We start from the raw sequence: 20840 nt of genomic DNA, 5'->3' as shown, positions 1-20840 counted from the left end.
TGGATCTTGTTGGAGGGCTGCCTCTGGGCTGCTGCAACCCAGTGTGTAGTCCCAGCTGAGCAGAAGTGTTTGGGAACCAAAGTCCCCCTGGGGAGAGCATGGAGAATGGAGAGCATAGCTCCCTGGATCCAGAGCTGGAGTAACTCCAATGTCTGTGCTTTATGTCATTTCCCAGAGTCCTCCCTCCCCAGGGGATTGAGCTCAGAAGGGCCTACCCTGGTACCTGACCTACTGTGGTACCTCAAGTTGGCCGGCTTCTCCTTCCTGCAGCGCTCCCCACTCGCAATCCTGTACCTGTCCGGTAAACCACCTGCCCTCAGTCCTCACCTCAGGGTCTGTTTCTGGAGGAAGCCCTGAACACCAGTCCTCACAGATAGCCCTTCTCAGTGGTGCCAGAGGCCCAGTGGTGACAAGACACGGGGGAGCTGGTGCCAGGAGGCACTGTGGAGCCCTGGTGTGTGTCCTACAGGAACTTCCAGGGTCGCAGCCTCTACCTACCCACCCCCCTCACACCTGTGAGGTCCTGGCATTGGGTACTCACAGAACATCAGACTCACACAGAGTTCTCAATGGCTCCAAGGAACAGCCAGGGTCTGAGTTTGGGTTCCATAAATCAATGCCTTGAAGCTCCACAAAAGGGATGGTATGTAATCTACAAAGTTCAAAGACTGTTATTTTCTGTTGATCTTCCTTCATCTAGTAATGATTCCCTAAAACAATACCCTGGAGTTTATGCTGAGCAGCTAGAAATGGCCTCCTGTCTGCACGTAGAGATAAATATGGGTGACCTTCTTTGGTGATCGATTGATGCTGATGGCATCTGGGTACATCGCAACATGAAAATGATGCTTGGTTGGTTGGGAGATGGATGTTCCTTCTCACAAACTGTATGTCTTTTTGCCTCACCTTCCCTAGAGGGTAGACCGCCAGAATAGTAAGAATAATTGCAGCATTAACAATACTCTGGCATTTCTTAAACATTTCCAAGCACTGAGTGAAGCACACTGCCTACGTTAATCTGTGCATAGAGCTTTCTAGGGTAGGTACTATTCTATACCTACCCTATCTGTTAATACAGACAAGGTGACTGAGGCTTCTAGAAAGTTCACTAACCTATTCACAATCTCATCTTGTTAAGGAGTTGAGCAGAGCATCAGTCCCAGCTCCAGGCCACAGTGCTATATGTAGGACCAGCTACATAAAATGGGCCTTCCCTGATAGCTCAGTTGGTAAAGAATCCACCTTCAATATGGGAGACCTGGGTTCAATTCCTGGGTCGGGAAGATCTGCTGGAGAAGGGATAGGCTACCCACTCCAGTATTCTGGCCTGGAAAATTCCATGGCCTGGAAGAGTCCATGGGGTCACCAAGAGTCGGACATGACTGAGTGACTTTCGTTTTCACTTTCACTTTCAGTGCAAAATGAAGATGCAGGATCTCTTGTTGAACAATTATTAAGAATTTTAAGATGGCGACAACAGATCATTAAACCAAGTGTGGAGCCCTTTGGAGCCTGGGGCTCTGTGAGGCTGTGCAGGTCCCATCCCATGAAGCTGCTCTGGTTATGTGGATGCAGAAGAAAGTGATGCGAGTGATATAAGGGCCCCCATGCCTAACATCGTTTAACCCTAGGAACTGAGCAACAGCTCACATTAAATGAAAAGTGACTCAGGGTGCCTGGCTCTTTGGTCAGAAGAGCTGGTTATTTTCTGTCAGGAGTTAACTCAGTTCATCTGAAAGACCTACACAAATACTTCCCTTTAGCTGGGCCTGCAAAAAGTCCATGTGTGAGAAGGTGGCCACGTACAGTATGGTGTCCAGGAAAGAGCCTGTGGCTTGAGGCCAGACGCAGACACTGATTCTAGCTCATCCACCAGCCTTAGCTGGTTCAAGTTCCCAGATCTCTTTGAGATTCAGCCTTCTCATCTGTATGATGGGAAGAGTGGTACCCACACCTCAGGGCAGAGTGGAGGAAATGATACAGTTAGAGAAAGCTCTTGGCACACAGCAGTGCCCCCTGAATGTGATGATCATTCAGTGACTATTTGCACAGGGAAGTTTGTGGGTCAGTTGGAAGAGCACATGATTTGGAGGTCGATGCTGTGGGTTGAGTCCTGAACAGTGTACCCACCTGTCATTTATGTGAACTGGGCAAGGTCAATGAATTCCTGAGGTTTGGGATTCCTCTCTGTGAAATGAATGCAATACAGTGTCTACAGAGCATAGGATTCCATGAGCCACAAATGAGCAGGACATTGTGGAAACAGAAGAGGTGATCATTTCTCCAGCCTGTCAGAGATTGTCAGGACTCCCAGCTTAGGCTGGGAGGGGACCGGAAAACAGGCCCCACCTCTGTCCCAGGTTTCCACTGTCCTCACAGACATCAGGTACCATCTGCTTGAGCTCTCCCACAGGATGCAAAGTAATCTAAGGGTTTTTTTCCGCTGAAACTTTTACACAACATAGTCAAATCTGAGGTCAAAAATGCGACAGACTCCATATTTCAATTCCTGTTTTATAATCAAACCCAGAGGGTGCAGAAAAAGAAAACCATGAATCAGGCCAAATTCTGCATAACTGGAAGAAACTATTCCATACAGATATCCAAGTCTTTATGTATTTTTATAGGATAATACCAATCACAAATAGAAGTTTAAGGTGGTTTATGTTTTGCTGGGAATACGTTCACGCTAACCGAATTGCTTTGTGCTTTAAGAAATTCAATGGGCATAAAGGATTCCATTTTTCTCTGAAAATAACGACATGTATATAAAGCAATAAAATTTGAAATTCTTTCTGAAACTTTAAAGAAGGGCGCAGTGGGAGAAAAATTGGACATCGTCTAATCATATACACATATAATATACAAAGACATGTACATGCTCACAGCCGCCTCACAGCCGCCTCGGATGTAACCGCTGTCATTTACATTTAGAACACTTCTCGGGCCCATCTCGAATTCCAATCACTCAGAAACAGGGCCCGGGTACCACACATGGAAACTGGGAATCATTTTTCTGCTCTGCTCAAACTCCAGTTACTTGAATAGCTTTCCCCATCAGTTCTTCTAACTCATTCTGCAAATCAGCTTGTTTAAGATTTCTGTAAACTTCCAACCCAAATTCCAGGATACGTCTTGTTGGAGGTCATCTCTCCATCAAAAGCAGCCTATTGAGCGATGCTGAGGGGAAGGTCTGCCCTGAGGTGATCTGACCCAACGTCACCAGCCTGCTCTCTGACTCTCCAGGCCCATTTTACAGAATGCCTTCAAATCCCAGAAGGGAGAGGGCTGCTCCTGCCCCTGGGGTTCTATCTGACCAAGTGCAGGAGGCTAGCTCCCGGAAGCTGAAAGGAGGTTTTAGGCACCTTGCATACAATTAGTCACCTGGTAGGCTAGGTGGTTGCCATGGGAATACTCACTGAGCCTCGGGTATCTACATGTTATTGATACATTCCTTCCATTCAGCAAAGGAAAAAAGAACCAGCCGAGCAGCCCCTGAGCGTCCCTGTCCTACTGGCCTGAGGAGTGACTCCTTTGTTTCAAGTGTTTGGGCGTAATCCAGACACAGCAGTGCTGGCGTTCTTCACTGGCTTGTTTTCACTCAATGTATGTGAAAGCTTAAAATTAAAGTCTACCATTAAAATAGGGATTTTTCTACTGCTCTTCACTTTCTAAAGCATTATGCTCAGGAGTGACTACTGCTGCTGCTGGCCACAGAATGCTTTAATTAGTATCTACGGGCCAAAAAGGGAGCTCTCAATTCTAAAACTTTTACTGACAGAAAGGTTAAAACTGGGGAAAAGATGACAGGAGTTCCATAGTAACCTTGATTTCCATAGAGTAGAAACATGTATTTCCAGAGAGGGAAATAAAATGTCTTGCCTTTGACCCTTTGAACAAGGACAAAAGTTTTCTCCATCCACGTCTTCTAAGAAAAGGGGGGGCGGAAACGTCCTACACATTTCCCCCAAATGGTTCTTATTAAAAGGCAATCATGAAGAGAAATATTCATTGAGGAGCTGCAGTAAGGTCCTTAATTTCCCTCAAAGTCCTGCTGTACACCAAGCTCAGCCTTGGGCCCTCACAAGGGGCCCTCACAATGGTGTCCAATATCAACCATACGTCGGAGACTGAGATGTTGGTCACCCTTAAAGGTCACCTTTGCACACAAGGGAAGACATTTTCACAGCTTGCAGCACCCCAGTCATGTTCTGAGCTGTAGTTTTCTAGAGCGTGCTTCTGTCCAGGGAAACAATACATCAGTGTTGACGCACACCAACATTAAGTCAGAACGGTGGCGATGAAACAGTCTCCAGAATCCCCAGAGATCACAGTAGGCCACCTCCCAAGCCTTTATGCAAACTGTGAGCTGACTTAACATACCTGTAGGTGACCCCTCCATGACGTGGCCGATGTAGGGGCCTTCCCGGAAGATGGGTCTGTTGTCATTTTGATCAATCACGATGACTTCCAGAGGGACCGGCCCCTCGAGAGTCCTGCCATTGACATCTATGGTCTCCACAAATAGCTATTGGAGCAAAGAGATTGGGGGAGAAAGAAGGCATTCATTCATTAGGAAAATTGAAGTTGGGTTCTCTGGAGAAAGTAGGTTATGTCAGCAATTTTATGAGCCCTTGGCAATATTCAAACTTTGGTCTCAATGGATAGTCACCAGGACTAGAATAGAAACTAAACATTACAGAATAAAAGACAAAGATCAGTTCATGCTAGTTCCCCTTGGGAAATTTACAATTAATTCATCAAATCTGCAAAGGAAGTCCACACACACACACAAAAAAAAAAGGAGGAAAACACCAGCAATCAACCACAGCTGAGGAAATGCGCTTACATTGTTTCTGTTTTTCCAATATCATTATGCTTAAAAGGAATGTTATGCTAATAAAAATAATTGACTAAGCAGTTATGAACAGAGTGTATTAAGAAATAACTGGAAGTGTTTATGGTGGTATTTAGGGGAAATTCAGGTCAGTAAAAATTTGTAAAGAACCTTCCTGAGGCAAGGAAGGAGCGTGTGGGGGTCCTAAGCAGGACCTCAGGGCTCCTGCCCATGAGACCTTTACAGTCTAGGGGGCATTTCACAGATTCCTGCCTTCAGATCCCAAGGATGAAGGAAACAGCATCGAAAAACCAGCTTGCCTTGTTGCTTGGAAACAAGGAATTACATCTTGGCTTTTCCGGTGAAACACGGAAACATGGGGTCCCAATGCTCTCATTTCTAGGCCTGAGTCTGCCTTGATTTAACTCAGGGGCAACAGTCACACTTCTTAGCTATCAGTATTGTTCCCCTCTTGGGAACTGGTTGAGTAGTTGTATCAGAAAAAGGTGTCTGCAGTCATAATCCTTGGGATATGGTCTCTGCAGTTGGAATCCCAGCACACTCTCTCACTAGTTATGTGACCTCGACCCATACAGTTAACCTCTTCGTTTTATCATCTGTAAAATGGGTTCATAAAATAATCATTATTAGGAATAATGGTAACCAGCATTACCCAGGGCTTACTGAGGCGCCCTATCACGTTAATTCACTTGAGGTTCACTGTGTCCCTGTGAACCATTTGTAAAGAGGGAACAGAGCCAGTTAGACAACAGCTCGGTGGAGTCTGGAGTCGGCCTTGTGAAGTTGGTCTGCAGATTTACATTTTTAACCATTACAAACAATGCTTGCAGATCACTTAATGTAATGCCTGTCACATAGATCATCTCAAGAATATTAGCTGCTACTATTATTGTTACTGTTGTTATTATCAACCCCGTGTGAAAACTAGCCCAAATTAGGAAAAGAAAAGAGAAACACATTTGTTATACCCTACCTGAATGTGTTGTAAAAAGGTCTGACCCTTTGGAAAGTATTGACAACATGGTACGTGTGTGCATTCTCAGTCATGCCCAACTCTTCGCGACCCCAGGCTCCTCTGTCCATGGGATTTCCCAGGCAAGAACATTGGCGTGGATTGCCATTTCCTTCCCCAAGGGATCTTCCCGACCTAGGAATCGAACCCATGTCTCCGGCATTGGCAGGCGGGTTCTTTACCACTGAACCTCCTGGGAAGCCCAAATTCATCAAACCTGTGAAGGACTCACACACTTTATTCCATCCCATATTCCATACTTTATTCCATCCCTTTATTCCATACCTCTCCTGTTAGTGTTTGAGAGATGCTGCCCTTACGTACGTGGGAATATTCACTGGGGTGTTGTTTCTAACAATGAGATTACACTGGCGTCCGCTAAGTATCCAGCTGAAAGGGATGAATTAAATATTTATGTAGTAAGACACTAAAATACAGCCATTAGGAAAAATCACTATCCAGCCTTGTGGATCGGCTTGAACACCGTATGAAAAAGCACAGAGCAGCATGTCCACTATGCATGTGCTGCAGATAACGGGGGCGCAAAGAGTTAGACACGACCTAGTGACTCAACAGTAGCAACTGTACATGTGTGATGCACACACACGGACAGAATGTGAGAACAGTACACAGGCGTGAAACCAGGTATGTTTGAGTAGAGGAGTTTTTTTCATTAATACTGTCTCATCTTTTCACTAGTAAATTCACACACACACACACACACACACACACACACATACTTTGATTTCTGGGACAGATAAAATAATGCACACGTATCATAGCTAAGAAGAAATTAAATAGGCAGAGCCTTTTAACATCTGCACACAAAGGAGATCTTACAGAGAGTGAACTTTTATGCTGATTTTTTAAAAGCTACTGTGAGAATACTGCTAAACAAAGAAAATAAAAATCAAGCTTTGGGAGCAATTTCTTCCAATAATGAAGATCTGGCCTTTTGTCTTCCCAAAATAGCCGAGGACTTAACTTTATTTCAACCAAAAACCTGTGTCTAAAGACACTAGATAGCTTGGATTTGAATCCTAAGATCCCACAGCCTACAAGACTTGGCTAGTGTTGTAAACCACAAGGAAGAGGAACAGAATTCACATTTTTGCCAAATTCTCACACTGGGTGGGGCAGACTCTAGATCTCACCTCAGCATAATGGAAAGACAGACGGACACTAAGCAGATAAACTGATCAGGATGAATGCCAAATGTTGAGCTGAATCTTACAAAACCAAAGGTATCAACGTGAGACTATTTTATGTTACAATACTAACCAGAGTTTGACTCCTGAATTTTGTATTGAAAATAATAATGCTAGAAATCAAGGCCTCTGGAACAGGACTGAAAAAGAACAAAGTGCTCCTAGGATGCATTTAATAATTTTAGGTAATTTAACAGAAATCCATTAAGGACAGTCCTCAGCCCTGTCCTCAGCCCTGTGCTCACCCATCCTCAGCCCTGTTCTCTCCCATCCTCAGCCTTGTCCTGCCCCATCCTCAGCCCTGTCCTCCCCATCCTCAGCCCTGTCCTCCCTTATCCTCAGCCCTGTCCTCCCTTATCCTCAGCCCTGTCCTCCCCCATCCTCAGCCCTGTCCTCCCCCATCCTCAGCCCTGTCCTCCCTTATCCTCAGCCCTGTCCTCCCCATCCTCAGCCCTGTCCTCCCTTATCCTCAGCCCTGTCATCCCCCATCCTCAGCCCTGTCCTCCCTTATCCTCAGCCCTGTCCTCCCCATCCTCAGCCCTGTCCTCCCTTATCCTCAGCCCTGTCCTCCCTTATCCTCAGCCCTGTGCTCCCCCATCCTCAGCCCTGTCCTCCCCATCCTCAGCCCTGTCCTCCCTTATCCTCAGCACTGTCCTCCCTTATCCTCAGCCCTGTCCTCCCTTATCCTCAGCCCTGTCCTCCTTTATCCTCAGCCCTGTCCTCCCCCATCCTCAGCCCTGTCCTCCCTTATCCTCAGCCCTGTCCTCCCTTATCCTCAGCCCTGTGCTCCCCCATCCTCAGCCCTGTCCTCCCCTGTCCTCAGCCCTGTCCTCCCCCATCCTCAGCCCTGTGCTCCCCCATCCTCAGCCCTGTCCTCCCTCATCCTCAGCCCTGTTCTCCCTTATCCTCAGCCCTGTGCTCCCCCATCCTCAGCCCTTTTCTCCCTTATCCTCAGCCCTGTCCTCCTGCCATCAACAAGTCCTGTCTATACTGCTTGTTCTACATCCTGGATCTCTCTCAAATCCACCTTCTTCTCTCCAAATTAATCATTACCTCCAAAGAGTAGCTTCTGTGACTTCTTTCCTGGGCCTCTGCAATAAGCACCTGATGGTTGGCCTGCACCTAAGAGGTTACTTTGATGTGTCGACTCGACTGCCATAGAGTGCTCAGATTAAACAATTTCTGGGTGTGTCTGGATGAGATTACAACTGGATTCTGTGGACTCAGGGAAGTAGACACTCTCCTTAGCACATGTGGGCACCATTGAATCCCCTGAGAGCCTGCACTGAAAGACATAGGGGAGGGTGGGATTCGCCCTTCATCCTCCTGCCTGACTGCAGACTGGGGACCTCCATCCTCTGCTGCCATCAGGGGTCACGCTTCTCAGGCTTCTGGACTTGGACTGGAATCTACACCTTTGGCCTCCCTGGTGCTCAGGCCTTTGGACTTGGACTGGATCACACCACCAGCTTCCTGAAGCTCCAGCCGGCAGACAGCAGATTGTGAGCTTTCTCAGCCTCCATAACGGTGTGAGTCAGTTCCTTATAGCAGACTCCTACTGCTTCTGTGTCTCTGGAGAAGGCTGACCAATATAGGCATCCATTATGTCTTTTCAAAATTTTAATTTATTAATGTCACCCCAGAATGGATACCTTTCAATCACTTCTCATCCCTCATAAGATAAAAGCACATTCCTTTATTGTGAAGAGTCTTTTATAATCTGGCCCAGCCTAATTCTCCAAAGTCATTTCACATCACAAGAGATCCCCTTCATTCCTCATTATCCAGGTATACCAGTCTTTTCTCAGTTCTTCCAACTTATTCTGTTCCTTCCCAACACAAGAATCTTCTCGTGCAGCCCTCCTAGTAAGCATGGGCATCCCATCGGCCATCCTGGTCAGCCCGCATCTGTCCTTCAGATCTCAGCCCCAAATGTCATTGGCAGAGAAGATCCTTCTTACCGATTCAGTCTCCCTTGAGTGTCCCTGGTTCATGCTCCCACGGCACTGGTACCCTGCCTTTATAATACTTTCCATAACATGTAATTGCTTATTTATTTATGTGAGAATTTGACTAGTGTCTGCCTCTCCAGTCCCATCAAGGCAGAGGTGAGGTAGGTGTTCATGCCCTATAGCAAATACCCAAGGCTGAGGTTCAGTGCTTAGCACAGGGCAGTTACTCGATTCAACCCTGATGGCAAAAAGTCCTCTCCAGAAGAGGCAACCGCTCTTTAAGAGACTGGAGCCCAGTGTTTTGGCCCCAGCTTTGGCCATCTATCCTGTCTTTCCATCCCTGGCACAGGAGGTGACAGCTGGTCCCAGGTTTCATGGACCAAAGACCAGTTGACTGTGCAGTCTTAATTCATGAACAAGAACCACGGTACACCTGGGTAAACAACACCCAGGTGCATCACATTTTGATTACTTTCCTTCTGAAAGAAGGGAACTAACATTTCCTTGGTGTCCAATATATGTCTGGGCTTTCTATGCATTGTCTCACTTGGATCAAGACATCCTGGAGAAATACTCATTGCAGCAAAACTCAGAGAAATCTAAGTTCCTAATCTGAAAGCTGGTCTGTGATCCAGTTGACTCTACACTTAGATCTGACTTGAAAATTTGTGCTTTCCCCTACTACATACACCCTTGTCTGCTAAAAGCTCTTTCATGGACTTCCCTTACACTTCTGTTTTATTCTCTTTACTGTGTTATTCACTTAATAGTTTTGCTGAATGTTGATTGTTATGTTTCACTGATGACTTATCCAAAGCAAAATTATCCATGAATTTAGGGGTGCAGTGAGGTTATTTTAAATTTTTCCTAACACACGTGAAAATACACATTAAAACACACTACGAACCTTTGCATATAATGTGACACCCTGCCACAAGTGACGGGTTGTGGCCATAGCATTGGCCTAGATACAACATGCTCCCTTCCGGAATGTCACAGACTTTCTGAAAAGAAAAGAAAAGGCTTGTATCTCTCATAAATGTAGCTCTCAAATGACCAAGGTGAATGAAATGGGGAGGTGAATGAAATGCAAGTCACTCTAACTCTGTTTAAGGCAAAATTACTTTATCCAAGATTGGAGATATGAAGGTACCGCATGGATGTGAACTAATCGTTTCCACTTTAGGGTCCATGACAGGCGAACACCAGGTCAGTGAGTCTCGTGTGTAGGGGCAGAGAGGGCTTGACCTCTAAAATGGGGAGGAGGTGAACAAAACCCACAGGAGCCAAAACGGAAGCTGTGCTGCTAGAATAGCTCTAGTGGAATTGAATAGGGTCCCCTTGGCCACTGTTCCTGTGAACCCCACTTCCTAGGTTCTCTATTCTCCTTCTATATTGTGGGGGTGTCTCCACCAGAGGTGGGAACTATCAAGTCACAACCTGCAAACTGATGACTCTGTAAGCCAATTAACGTGCTGTAATAATGGAGGTGGGCTATGCACACATAGAAAAGAATTCCTTAGAACAACAACACAACATGAACATAATGAGCCAAATTACAAAGCACATACAAGCACTGGCCTTTGGTGTCACAACAAACTATTAACATCTCGTCTTTCATTTGGCGTATCCTCTCAGCTCTGTTTATGAAAAACACAATTTATCAAGGGGAAGTTTGATGCTGTGATCTAATCCAAAGGGATGAACTGATGAAAAACAAATGCTACAAGTGTTTTTGGGTGAATGCCAAAATGAAGACGCCCGCTCTTAAAACATAGTAATTTTTCTATGAAATGACCCCAGTAACAGATGTCAAACTTAGATCAATAGGATAAGAAATAAAGTGTCTGACACACAGTCTATGGACTCATGAGTCATTTTGAAGGAAAATGATTTAGAAAACACTTCAGTGACCTTTCTGAACTCTGATAATTCTGCTTTGTGCTAAATATTCAAATGAAGTAAGACATACACGATGCAGTAAATTACTTATTTGAGATGATATTATTCAACTTCTGGTTATCAGTGGAATGTGTGTGTGTGTGTTCACATGCTTTTTAACCAGATGTTTTTATATCACAGGAAATGAGAATTTAGGAGCTAGGACTCTAGCATAATGTGACTCAGTTTCTCTTTTGGACACAAACAAGACGTCTCCCACCCTAATGAGTATGTTCCCTCCAAGTTACCTCTTTGGGACATTAAAACATTTACTGACATGGATGTTGTTATGAAATACTTGTTTAGGAGCTTCTACTTGGACCAGTTTATAAGTCAAAAAGATGGGCCTTGTTCCTATCATTCCAGACACCATCTTATATAATGAGAATAGTTATAATGCTAGAAATGTAAAATGCTAACTAGAAGCTTGCTGCATGCAGTCAGGGATATACAAATATTAGACATAACAATATGTCTAATTTGTTAGGCCTAACAAATATTAGACATATTCAGTTGTATGTGGGGCTGCAAGTGTAGACATAAAAACTTACACAAAACCTTGAAACACATGTGAAAAATATGATGTTTGGACTTGCCTCCACAGAGGACAGGGATAAAGAAAAGATGGGACTCAATGACTATGAAGGTGCTGTGAAATAAGTACCAGGTTCCATGACAGAGTCTAAACTTGACACAATACTCCTGGACGGCAGTTGAACCTATGTCTTGAGAACCTCGGGGATGTCCACAACTTTAACAAAAGTTCCATAACAATTTCATGTAGATAAAGAAGCCTACAGAGATTTTGTATAAGTAGGTTACTATGAGTTTATTTTTACCAGATGATCTCCAAAATTAAGTGCCTTGAGTAAAGAAAGAATTGATAGGTATTTTTTTGAGTTTTTATTTGCAATTCTTACACCCTCACTACCTATCAACATCTCACAAAGACTGAAAGTCTTTTCCACCATAGACATTCTCACTGATCACTGAAATTACACTAGACTTTGAATCAGAAAGCCGGCCTTCAGGTTTTAGCTCTGCTACCTATAAAGGGGCTGCTGCTGCTGCTGCTCCTGCTAAGTTGCTCCAGTTGTGTCTGACTCTGTGCCACCCCATAGAGAGCAGCCCACTAGGCTCCTCCGTCCCTGGGATTTGCCAGGCAAGAGTACTGGAGTGGGGTGCCATTGCCTTCTCCAATAAAGGGGCTATAGTTGGCAGAATAATGACCCTCCTAAAGAATATTATGTCCTAATTCTGGAACCTGTGGATATGAAAGGTTACTTGGCAAAGGGGAATTAAGGTTGCAAATGCAATTAAGGTTGCTGATGAGCTCACCTTAAAACAGAGATATCAGTATGAATTGTCCAGGTGGATTCAATGTGATTATGAGGGTCCTTAAGAGAGGAGGAGAAAAAGGTCTGGGTGATTTGACATGAAAAGGTACTTGACCAGCCACTGCTGGCTTTGAAGATGGAAGAAGAGGCCACAAGCCAAGGACAGTGAGCAGCAACCAGAAACTGGAGATGCCAAGGCCCCTGCTCTACAGCCTCCCGGAGTGGATGCAGATCTGCTGGCATGAGTTTCAACCCTGTGAGTTCCATGCTGGACTCTAAACCTACAGATGTATATGATAACAGATTTATGTCATTCTGAGACACTACATTTATGGTAACTTATTACAGCAGCAATAGAAAATTAATATTGTGGTCATATTATTAATTATTCAAACTGGAACAACTTTAAGAACCAAGGCAGGTATTATCAACAATTAAGCCACAATGAAAAGTGCAAACCAAGACTGTCCCAGGCTTAACTGAGTGACACTGTGAGCCTATCTTATTAAGAAACCTCAGTTCTCTGTATCTAAGTTGGCACTTAGATACACCAGATAACAAATGATGTTTAGAATGTCATCTTTCTTTTTGTTAAAGGAACAGAAAGATAAGCAATTGTGTGTAGCACATTAATAGGAAATTCTGAACAAAGCTTTGTTACATCAGATAAGGTTTGCTGACTTGGGCATTCGTTTACTCCAACAGACCTCTCTTTAGACTTTTGCAAATGTGGATGCAGTACCCTCGATTCAATTCTTCTGTACCAGCCATTACCCTGAAAAATGGTTTTCCTGTTGCAGTAATTTAGATTTCTCTTTGACACCAATCATTTGCATATTCAAGTTATTTTTCTCAGCTTTATTCATTTAGTGAAGTTGAATCTCGTTAGGGCCCAGCTCCTGGAGAGTTCCCAGGGAAAAGATATTTTTAGTCTTTTGTAACATTCTTCCACCTTCATCTGCACTGCTCTGTGTGTAGTCCTCCCTCAATAGACTGGAGGCAGTGTTTACAGCTCCCTCAAAAAAAATGATCAAAGGGGCGATGAAAGTGTCCCACTTGTTAGATTATTAATTAAAGGTCTTGATATTATTATCAAATGTTCTTTGAAAACCTTGCTTAGCTTAGAGACATAATATTTCCTTTGTTGATATGAAATTTTACTTTTAAAGTATGTTTTCCACCAACACAATGAAAACACTTTTTTTTTTTTTGCTTATGTATGTATGCTCATAACTACGCTGGACTTTGAGGGCATTTTTCTATTTAACTTTTGAAGTAACTTTAATTATGTGAAAGAAATCCATGCAGATATTCAAAATAATTTTACTTAAGCAGCTTGGGTAAAGTCCCAGTGAATATCCCCTACCCCAAGAGGGGGGCAGAGGCTGAAAATTTTAATTGGTTTAAGTAGAATTCATATAAATAATGGATGCTGGAATTATGCCAGATCCATTAAGGATATATACAGGGGTTAAGGGGATTTTTGTGCAAAGATGAGAAATACAATACGTTTGAAAACAAAGCCGTAGGAGAATATTACAGGGGATTTTATTTTCACTTGCCTTTCTCCCTTCCTAAAGTGAAATTCAGAGGAACAGAATGCAATGAAATACTTTTCTTTCTTTCTTTTTTTAAGTTTATAGATCTAAAGTCACTTAGTTAAATAAGTATTAAAATGTGTTTTGTAAAACACTATGTTCTTCAAAATTAAGATTGATACATAAAATTTAAATTATTGCCTAATAAATCCAGATAGATTAAAGAATTAGAAGAAAAAAGTCTTTTTAAAATATTTGAATATTTATGTAATAGAGTAGGTAAGGTCTTTCTAAATCAGCATTCAAGGCATAAGTTATTATGTGAATTACTGACAGATTAAACTACTTAAATGTGAAGTTTTTTATATGACTAAAATACAATAAACAAACAAAACTCAGAAAATGTTTGCATAATATAAAAGAGGCCTACTATCCTGAATATACAAAGAGATGGTTAAAAATCCATAGACAAAAACAACAGTTAGCAAAGCAAGGAAACAAAAAGACAATAAACATTAAAACTTTAAAATGAGATGACTTTTTGCTTATGTAATTACCAAAATAATTGGAAAACCTGAATAGTCAATCTTTGACAAACTTGTCAGGAAAAAACATTCTCACATATTACTGATGATATTAAAACATCTTTCTGAAATGCCATTTGTCAATATGCATTAAAAGCCTTGAGAACATGTGATTTTTACTTGCTCTGTACGTGCATCAGGAAATTAGGGCTGTTTGATAACACATATACTCATTTCAGTATTGCTTAAAGTTAGGAAAAATTACAAACAACACAAAGTTCTACCTTGACATTGATGAAGTAGACTATGGTATCTGCACAAAGCAGAACACTACATTGCAGAAACACTTTGGCGTTTAGTCACCAAGTCGAGTCTAGCTCTTGGAGACCCCCACGGACTGTAGCCTGCCTGCTCCTGTCCAAGAGATTTCCCAGGCAAGAATACTGGACTGGGTTGCCATTTCCTACTCCAAGAACACTTTAGGGAATGGAAAAATATATTAATGGTATATGGTATTCATAGTATGAATTAAATAATCCGATTGCTAAGTAGTACTACTGAATTTTTTTTGAAAAATAGACATTACACTATTAAGATTTTCTTAAAATATTAACAGTGGTTTTATTGCAGGTAACTTTTTTTCACTTTGCTTCCCTACACTTTTCTGGATTTCCTATAATGGGCATGTGTTAGTTTCACAGTTAAAAAAGAATCTATAAAATTTATCTTGAAATTGACTACAGACTGGTTGTAATTTATTACAAACAGGGATCTATGGGAACCTGTTAAGCTTTGGGATATCTAGCATCCCTCAGTATTGATGATTGAGAAACACGGCAACATTCGGTAATAAGAGATGATCAGTACTGTGGTAGAATATAGAGACTGGTTGGCTTTACACAGTGTCATGGGTCTCTGATTTTTGGATGAAAAACTGCCTCATGCATTTGACAGAACTTTATAATATGGAACTTGGTCTCATCAACTTTATTTTTTGAACCACCACTGTAACGGTCTGTAACAAAGTATCAAAGTCTGCTTTGCCTCCGAAGCTCACTCTTAATTTCACCAATAAATTCTGAGAACCAGAAAAGAGCTGAGGCTCAGAGGGTGGACTGTGGGTTGAGGGAAACTTGGCTTCAAGCCCCAATTTTACCCCTTCTCAGCTGTGTGAGTTTAAATCTATTCAATTACCTTCCTAGAATCTCAACTTCTTCATCTTTAAAATGCATGATACCTGTCTCGTGGGGTTGTCATGTGTAAAATACATGACGTTGATAAAACATTTAGCAAAGCACTTGGCATATAGCAAGTGCTAACTAAACAGTAGCTGCCAGTAGCCCTAAAGTTTTTCTGTAAATCAAGAAAGATATCCTTATAACATTATGGTCCTGATGAGGGTTCACAAACTCAGGCATCTCAGAAGCTGCCTGAGAAGCTGTTGTTCAGTTGCTCAGTCGTGTCCGACTCTTTGTGACCCCATGGACTGCAGCACTCCAGGCTTCCCTGTCCTCACCACCTCCCAGAGCTTGCTCAAACTCATGTCCACTGAGCCAGTGATGCCATCCAACCATTTCATCCTCTGCCGCCCCCTTCTCCTCCTGCCTTCAATCTTTGCCAGCATCAGGATCTTTTCCAATGAATTGGCTCTTTGCATCAGGTGGCCAAAGTATTGGAGCTTCAGCTTCAGCATCAGTCCCTCCAATGAGTACTCAGGATTGATTTCCTTTAGGATGGACTGGTTGGATCTCCTTGCAGTCCAAGAGACTCTCAAGGGTCTTCTCCGACACCACAGTTCAAAAGCATCAATTCTTTGGCACTTAGCCTTCTTTATGGTCCAACTCTCACATCCATACATGACTACTAGAAAAACCATAGATTTGACCATATGGACCTCTGTCAGCAAGTAGCTGAAGCTATCCGGAACTTTTTCAGCTTGTAGCTTACTGCCTGTAAGTAGCTGAAGCTCGTTTAGAATCAAGAAGATACATATATCAACATCTTGATGCCAAGACCCCTGTTCAGATCTCTGTGTGAGGACTGGATTTGGCGAAAGGCAGGGGCCCCAGCCAGATCTCTCCTCCCCCACGCATTTCCACCCTGTACTCAGAACCAATGTGATCTGAGGGAGGTGGTCAGTGCCCAGTTCCAGGCCCACATGCTGGAGTGTGAGATGACCTCATTGTTGTTCTGGGTCTCCTCAAACATTCAGGTCCCCATTGCTGCTATGCTGGTCCTACCGCCTGGGCTCTGGACTGCTGTGCCCCTGGGTCTACTTAGCCCTTGGGGATAGCCTCAGTTCCTGCTCCACTTGCTCTTTGGGAACAAGGCCTAGGGTTCTTTCCCCTCCCAGGTGGCCCTTATCAGCCTCTGTTTCCAGACTGCGTCTCCCCTCTTGGTGGCATCCTCTAACCTTCAAGGCAGTGAGGGCAACACTTTCTTTTTTAAATTAAACTTTTATTTTGAAACAATTTTTTATTTATATGAAGGCATGAGAAATAACACAGAGAGATGCCACACTCCCTTGATCCAATTTCTCCCATTGGTAACATCTTGTAAAACTGTGGTCCAGGATTGCAAGTGGAACACTGATGTAAATACAGTCCTGGATCTTATTCAGATTTCACGATTTTACTTGTATTTTTGTGTGTGTGCATGCATGTGTGCTTGTGTATTTAGTTCTATGCTTACATCCATCACCCCAATCAAGATATAGAACAGTCCCATTTCTGAACGTTTTCTCTCATGTTAGAGAACAAGGCTTTTAAAATTTTAATGTATTTGCACCTGTAATTCATAATATCATTCACTATAGCCAAGAGGTGAAAGCAACCCAAGTGTTCACGGTCAGATGAATGAATATGCAAAATGGAGTATATGCATACAATGGAGGTTGATTCAGTTTTAAACAGGAATGGAATACTGCTATGGGCTACAACATGGATGAACCATGAGAACATTATGTTCAGTGAAATAAGCCAATCACAAAAGACAAATACTGTATGATTCCTCTTATATGAAGTGTCTAAAGTCATCAAATTCACAGAAATGGAGAGGAGAATGACAGCTATTAGGAGCAGAGGGGAGAGGAAAAGGGGTTTGTTATTTAAGTGGTATAGAGGTTCAGATTTGCAAGATCAAAAAGTTCTGGAGATTCTCCTGCTAGAATGGCAGCTCATGAGGACAAAGAGCACCTGTCTGGTTCCCACAGCACAGTAGGATGGTGCCTTCCACATAGCAGGTTTCCAATGTAAGTAACAAATGATCAAAGGATGAGTTGAGGACTTTGAGTTTACAGAGAAGCTTTTTTTCCAGAGGACAGGCCAATAGACAAGAAATAAATAACAGGTGTCTTTTTAGAATTCCTTGAGGGTGAACGTGAACGATTCAACAGAAGCACATTCTGCCTATTTCAGAGGAAGGAACTGAGTTCAGTGAAGTTGTTACAACTGTTTAAAGTATGCAAACATATTTTACATGGGATTATTCACTGTTTGGCAATGACTGATAGAAAATGATTTTGTTCTGACACACATATTACTAATAAGCATATTTAAATGAAAGAAAATAAAGCAACTGGAACTTAATACAAATTTCTAGCTCGCCAAAATGATCCCATCTGTCCTGCCTTTATAAATGAGGCAAATGCAAGTTACAGGAATTGACTCATATTTCTTACATAAATCCCTCTTTACCATTCTCATAACCCTAGCTCAGCATCTCTACTCTGATTTTTTGCTTGTATACAAAAATGCCTCATACAGCCAGACAGGAGTATGTCCTCATCAGATGCTTCCTGTTAGATTCTTCTGGACTTTCATCCAGATTGCTCCATCTTTTCTCCTCTCTGGCCAGAGGCCCCGACTCCACATTGGTGCACAGGTTCTGAGCATCAGAGTAGACTGTCCATACTGCAGTGCTCCCACATTTGGCTTTGTGCTGGGCCATCCCACTTCCCCCTGGTACAGATACCCAACTTCCTTAAGCATCCTGACCAGCCCAGAGTGAAAGTGCCAATGCAGCTCATTACTTTGCTCATGACATCCCTTTCTGCATCTCTGGGCCTGCAGAGATGAACGGGCATATAGATCTCCCTGCTACCTCCCTGCAAATGGCCCAGGAGGCCCGCCACTGCTGTGTGAAGGGTAAGTGCTAATGAACCATGACTTAATCTGCCATCTCCCTTCTCTTATGAGTCTTGGTACGTTGAACCACAAGAAGCTGCAGATTTTGTCAGTCAAAGATAATCAAATATTGGTAATTCCAGCTCAAACCCAGCCTGCTGTCTGTTTTTGTAAATGAAGTACTGGAATACAGCCATGCTCACCCATTCACCCTTCACACTAGAACAGCAGGTTTGAGTAGCTGCAAGAGAGTTTGTGTAGATCACAAAGCTGGATGTAGTTATTATCCACTCTTTAAAGAGAAAGCTTTCTGACCATATTATAGAACATTCAGCACAAAAGGAGAAAGCAGGAAAATATCCAGGGAGAAATAAGAATTTTGATGTAGATGATAAGGCCAGCTTGACACCTTTGAGATCTCCTTAACTAAACTCTCTCCTATCACATATTCATTCAACACATATGTTTGTGCCCCTACTATACTTTGAGCTATACACAAGATCCTTTAATTACAGTAGTTTAAAAACAGAGTCTTAAGAGAGATATATATATATATATCTCTTAAGAGATAGAGATATATATATATATTAGCTCATCTAGAGCCTCTATTTGGTGGAAATAAATTAGCATTATGTAAATAATTATTAAATCAGGAAGGATATAATCAGAAGATTCCACTTAGATTGTGGGTGGGTGGGCACTCAGGAAAGGCCTCTCTGGGGGAACTGGACAGGGAAGAGGGGAGAGAGAGTGTGGACAGAGAAACTGGCCAGAAGCCAGAGGGACCGAGCAGATGAGAAAAGAGGCGAGAGTGACAAAGGCTGGGGCTGAACAGCTGGGGCCCTAGACGACGTGAGACATTTTGGTCTCTTTCCTAAGAGCGACTTAACACCATTAAGACCCTCTTATGGAGCAACTTTGGGAAACAATCTGGCAGTTCCTCAAATAGTAGTCACTCCTAACGATATACCCAAGAGAAATGAAACACAGGTCCACACAAGAACATGTACATGAATGTCCACAGCAGCATTATTCACAAAAGCCAAAAGGTGGAGACAACCCCAATGTCCATCAACAGCGAATGGCTAAATGCAATGCACTCTACCCATACAATGGAACGTTATTCAGCCATGAAAAGGAACAAGGCACTGACACAGGCCACAGCAGGGACAGAAACATTACACTGAGCAAAAGAAGCCATTCATAAAAGACCACGTGTTGTATGATTCCATTTATATGAAATGCAGACTGGTGGCTGCTCAGGGTGGGGAGGACAGAGTGTGCTAAGGGGGACAGAGTTTCTTTTGAGGCGATGAAAATGTTCTAAAAATGACCGTGGTGGTGGTTATGCAGCTCCATGAGTATATTAAACACCACTGAAGTGTATAGTTTTAATGAGTGAACTGTATGGTGTCAAGACTGTTAAAATATAGTTTCTTAAGAGTGAAGACAGAGAGCAATGGGACCTGGGGTACATGCCTTTGCTAAGTAAAGGAAGCGAAGTGGTGTGGGGTTCCTGGGCTTAAGGCCAGATTAGAAAATTCAGAGCAAAACAACAGGGTTTTGGTAACTTCACAGGGGTCTTATCTGAGAGGTGACTGAGGGGAGACACTGATCCGTGCGCTGCTGGGGAAGTCACACCAGGACCACACACGCTTGGTGACTGTGGGCTGTCATCCGGGGCGCACACCTGCCTGAGCACCTGGTGTCAGGGTAAGGTCACTGCGGGCTGCTTGGTCAAACAAAACAGATGCCGAGGAGGCAACGGTACCATGGAGTAGCTTAGCTAAACTCTCAACATATGGTGTGGGAATTTACACCTCAATAAAGCCATTAAAAAGAAAACCTTGTACGGGTCAGGAGGTAGGGGATAGTGGTGAGGGAATGACTCAGACTTGAATTTTAAAAGATCATTCCGGAAGATGTGTGGAGATTGGACTGAAGGGTAAAAGTGGGGCTGGGCAGCTTGGTTGGGAATCTTCTGAAGGTGTCCGGCGGGGAGCTGATGATCACGGACATTGTGGTAGTAATTTCCATTATGGAACAGCAGTGCGGAAAACTCAAAGTTTATTCAGAACATTTACAGAATGGTAGGTTCCACTTATGGAGAAGGCAATGGCACCCCACTCCAGTACTCTTGCCTGGAAAATCCCATGGACAGAGGAGCCTGGTAGGCTGCAGTCCATGAGGTTGCTAAGAGTCGGACATGACTGAGCGACTTCGCTTTCACTTTTCACTTTCATGCATTGGAGAAGGAAATGGCAACCCACTCCAGTGTTCTTGCCTGGAGAATCCCAGGGACAGAGGAGCCTGGTAGGAGGCCGTCTTTGGGGTCGCACAGAGTCG

The 20840-nt window shown here is 43.2% G+C and overlaps 1 protein-coding gene across 2 annotated transcripts in view; it reads right to left on the bottom strand.

Moving 5' to 3' along the window:
- Positions 1-20840, bottom strand: part of CDH13 (cadherin 13) — a 1019154-nt gene that overhangs the window by 362629 nt on the left and 635685 nt on the right. For both annotated transcript variants that reach the window (XM_061386852.1, XM_061386854.1), the window contains one exon: positions 4384-4528. In XM_061386852.1, the coding sequence (XP_061242836.1) occupies positions 4384-4528 (145 nt within the window). The remainder of the gene's footprint in view (positions 1-4383; positions 4529-20840) is intronic.

Source organism: Bos javanicus, chromosome 18, assembly GCF_032452875.1.
Source record: "Bos javanicus breed banteng chromosome 18, ARS-OSU_banteng_1.0, whole genome shotgun sequence".
Classification (NCBI taxonomy): Eukaryota; Metazoa; Chordata; class Mammalia; order Artiodactyla; family Bovidae; genus Bos; species Bos javanicus.
This window is presented reverse-complemented; position numbering and strand designations above follow the sequence as displayed.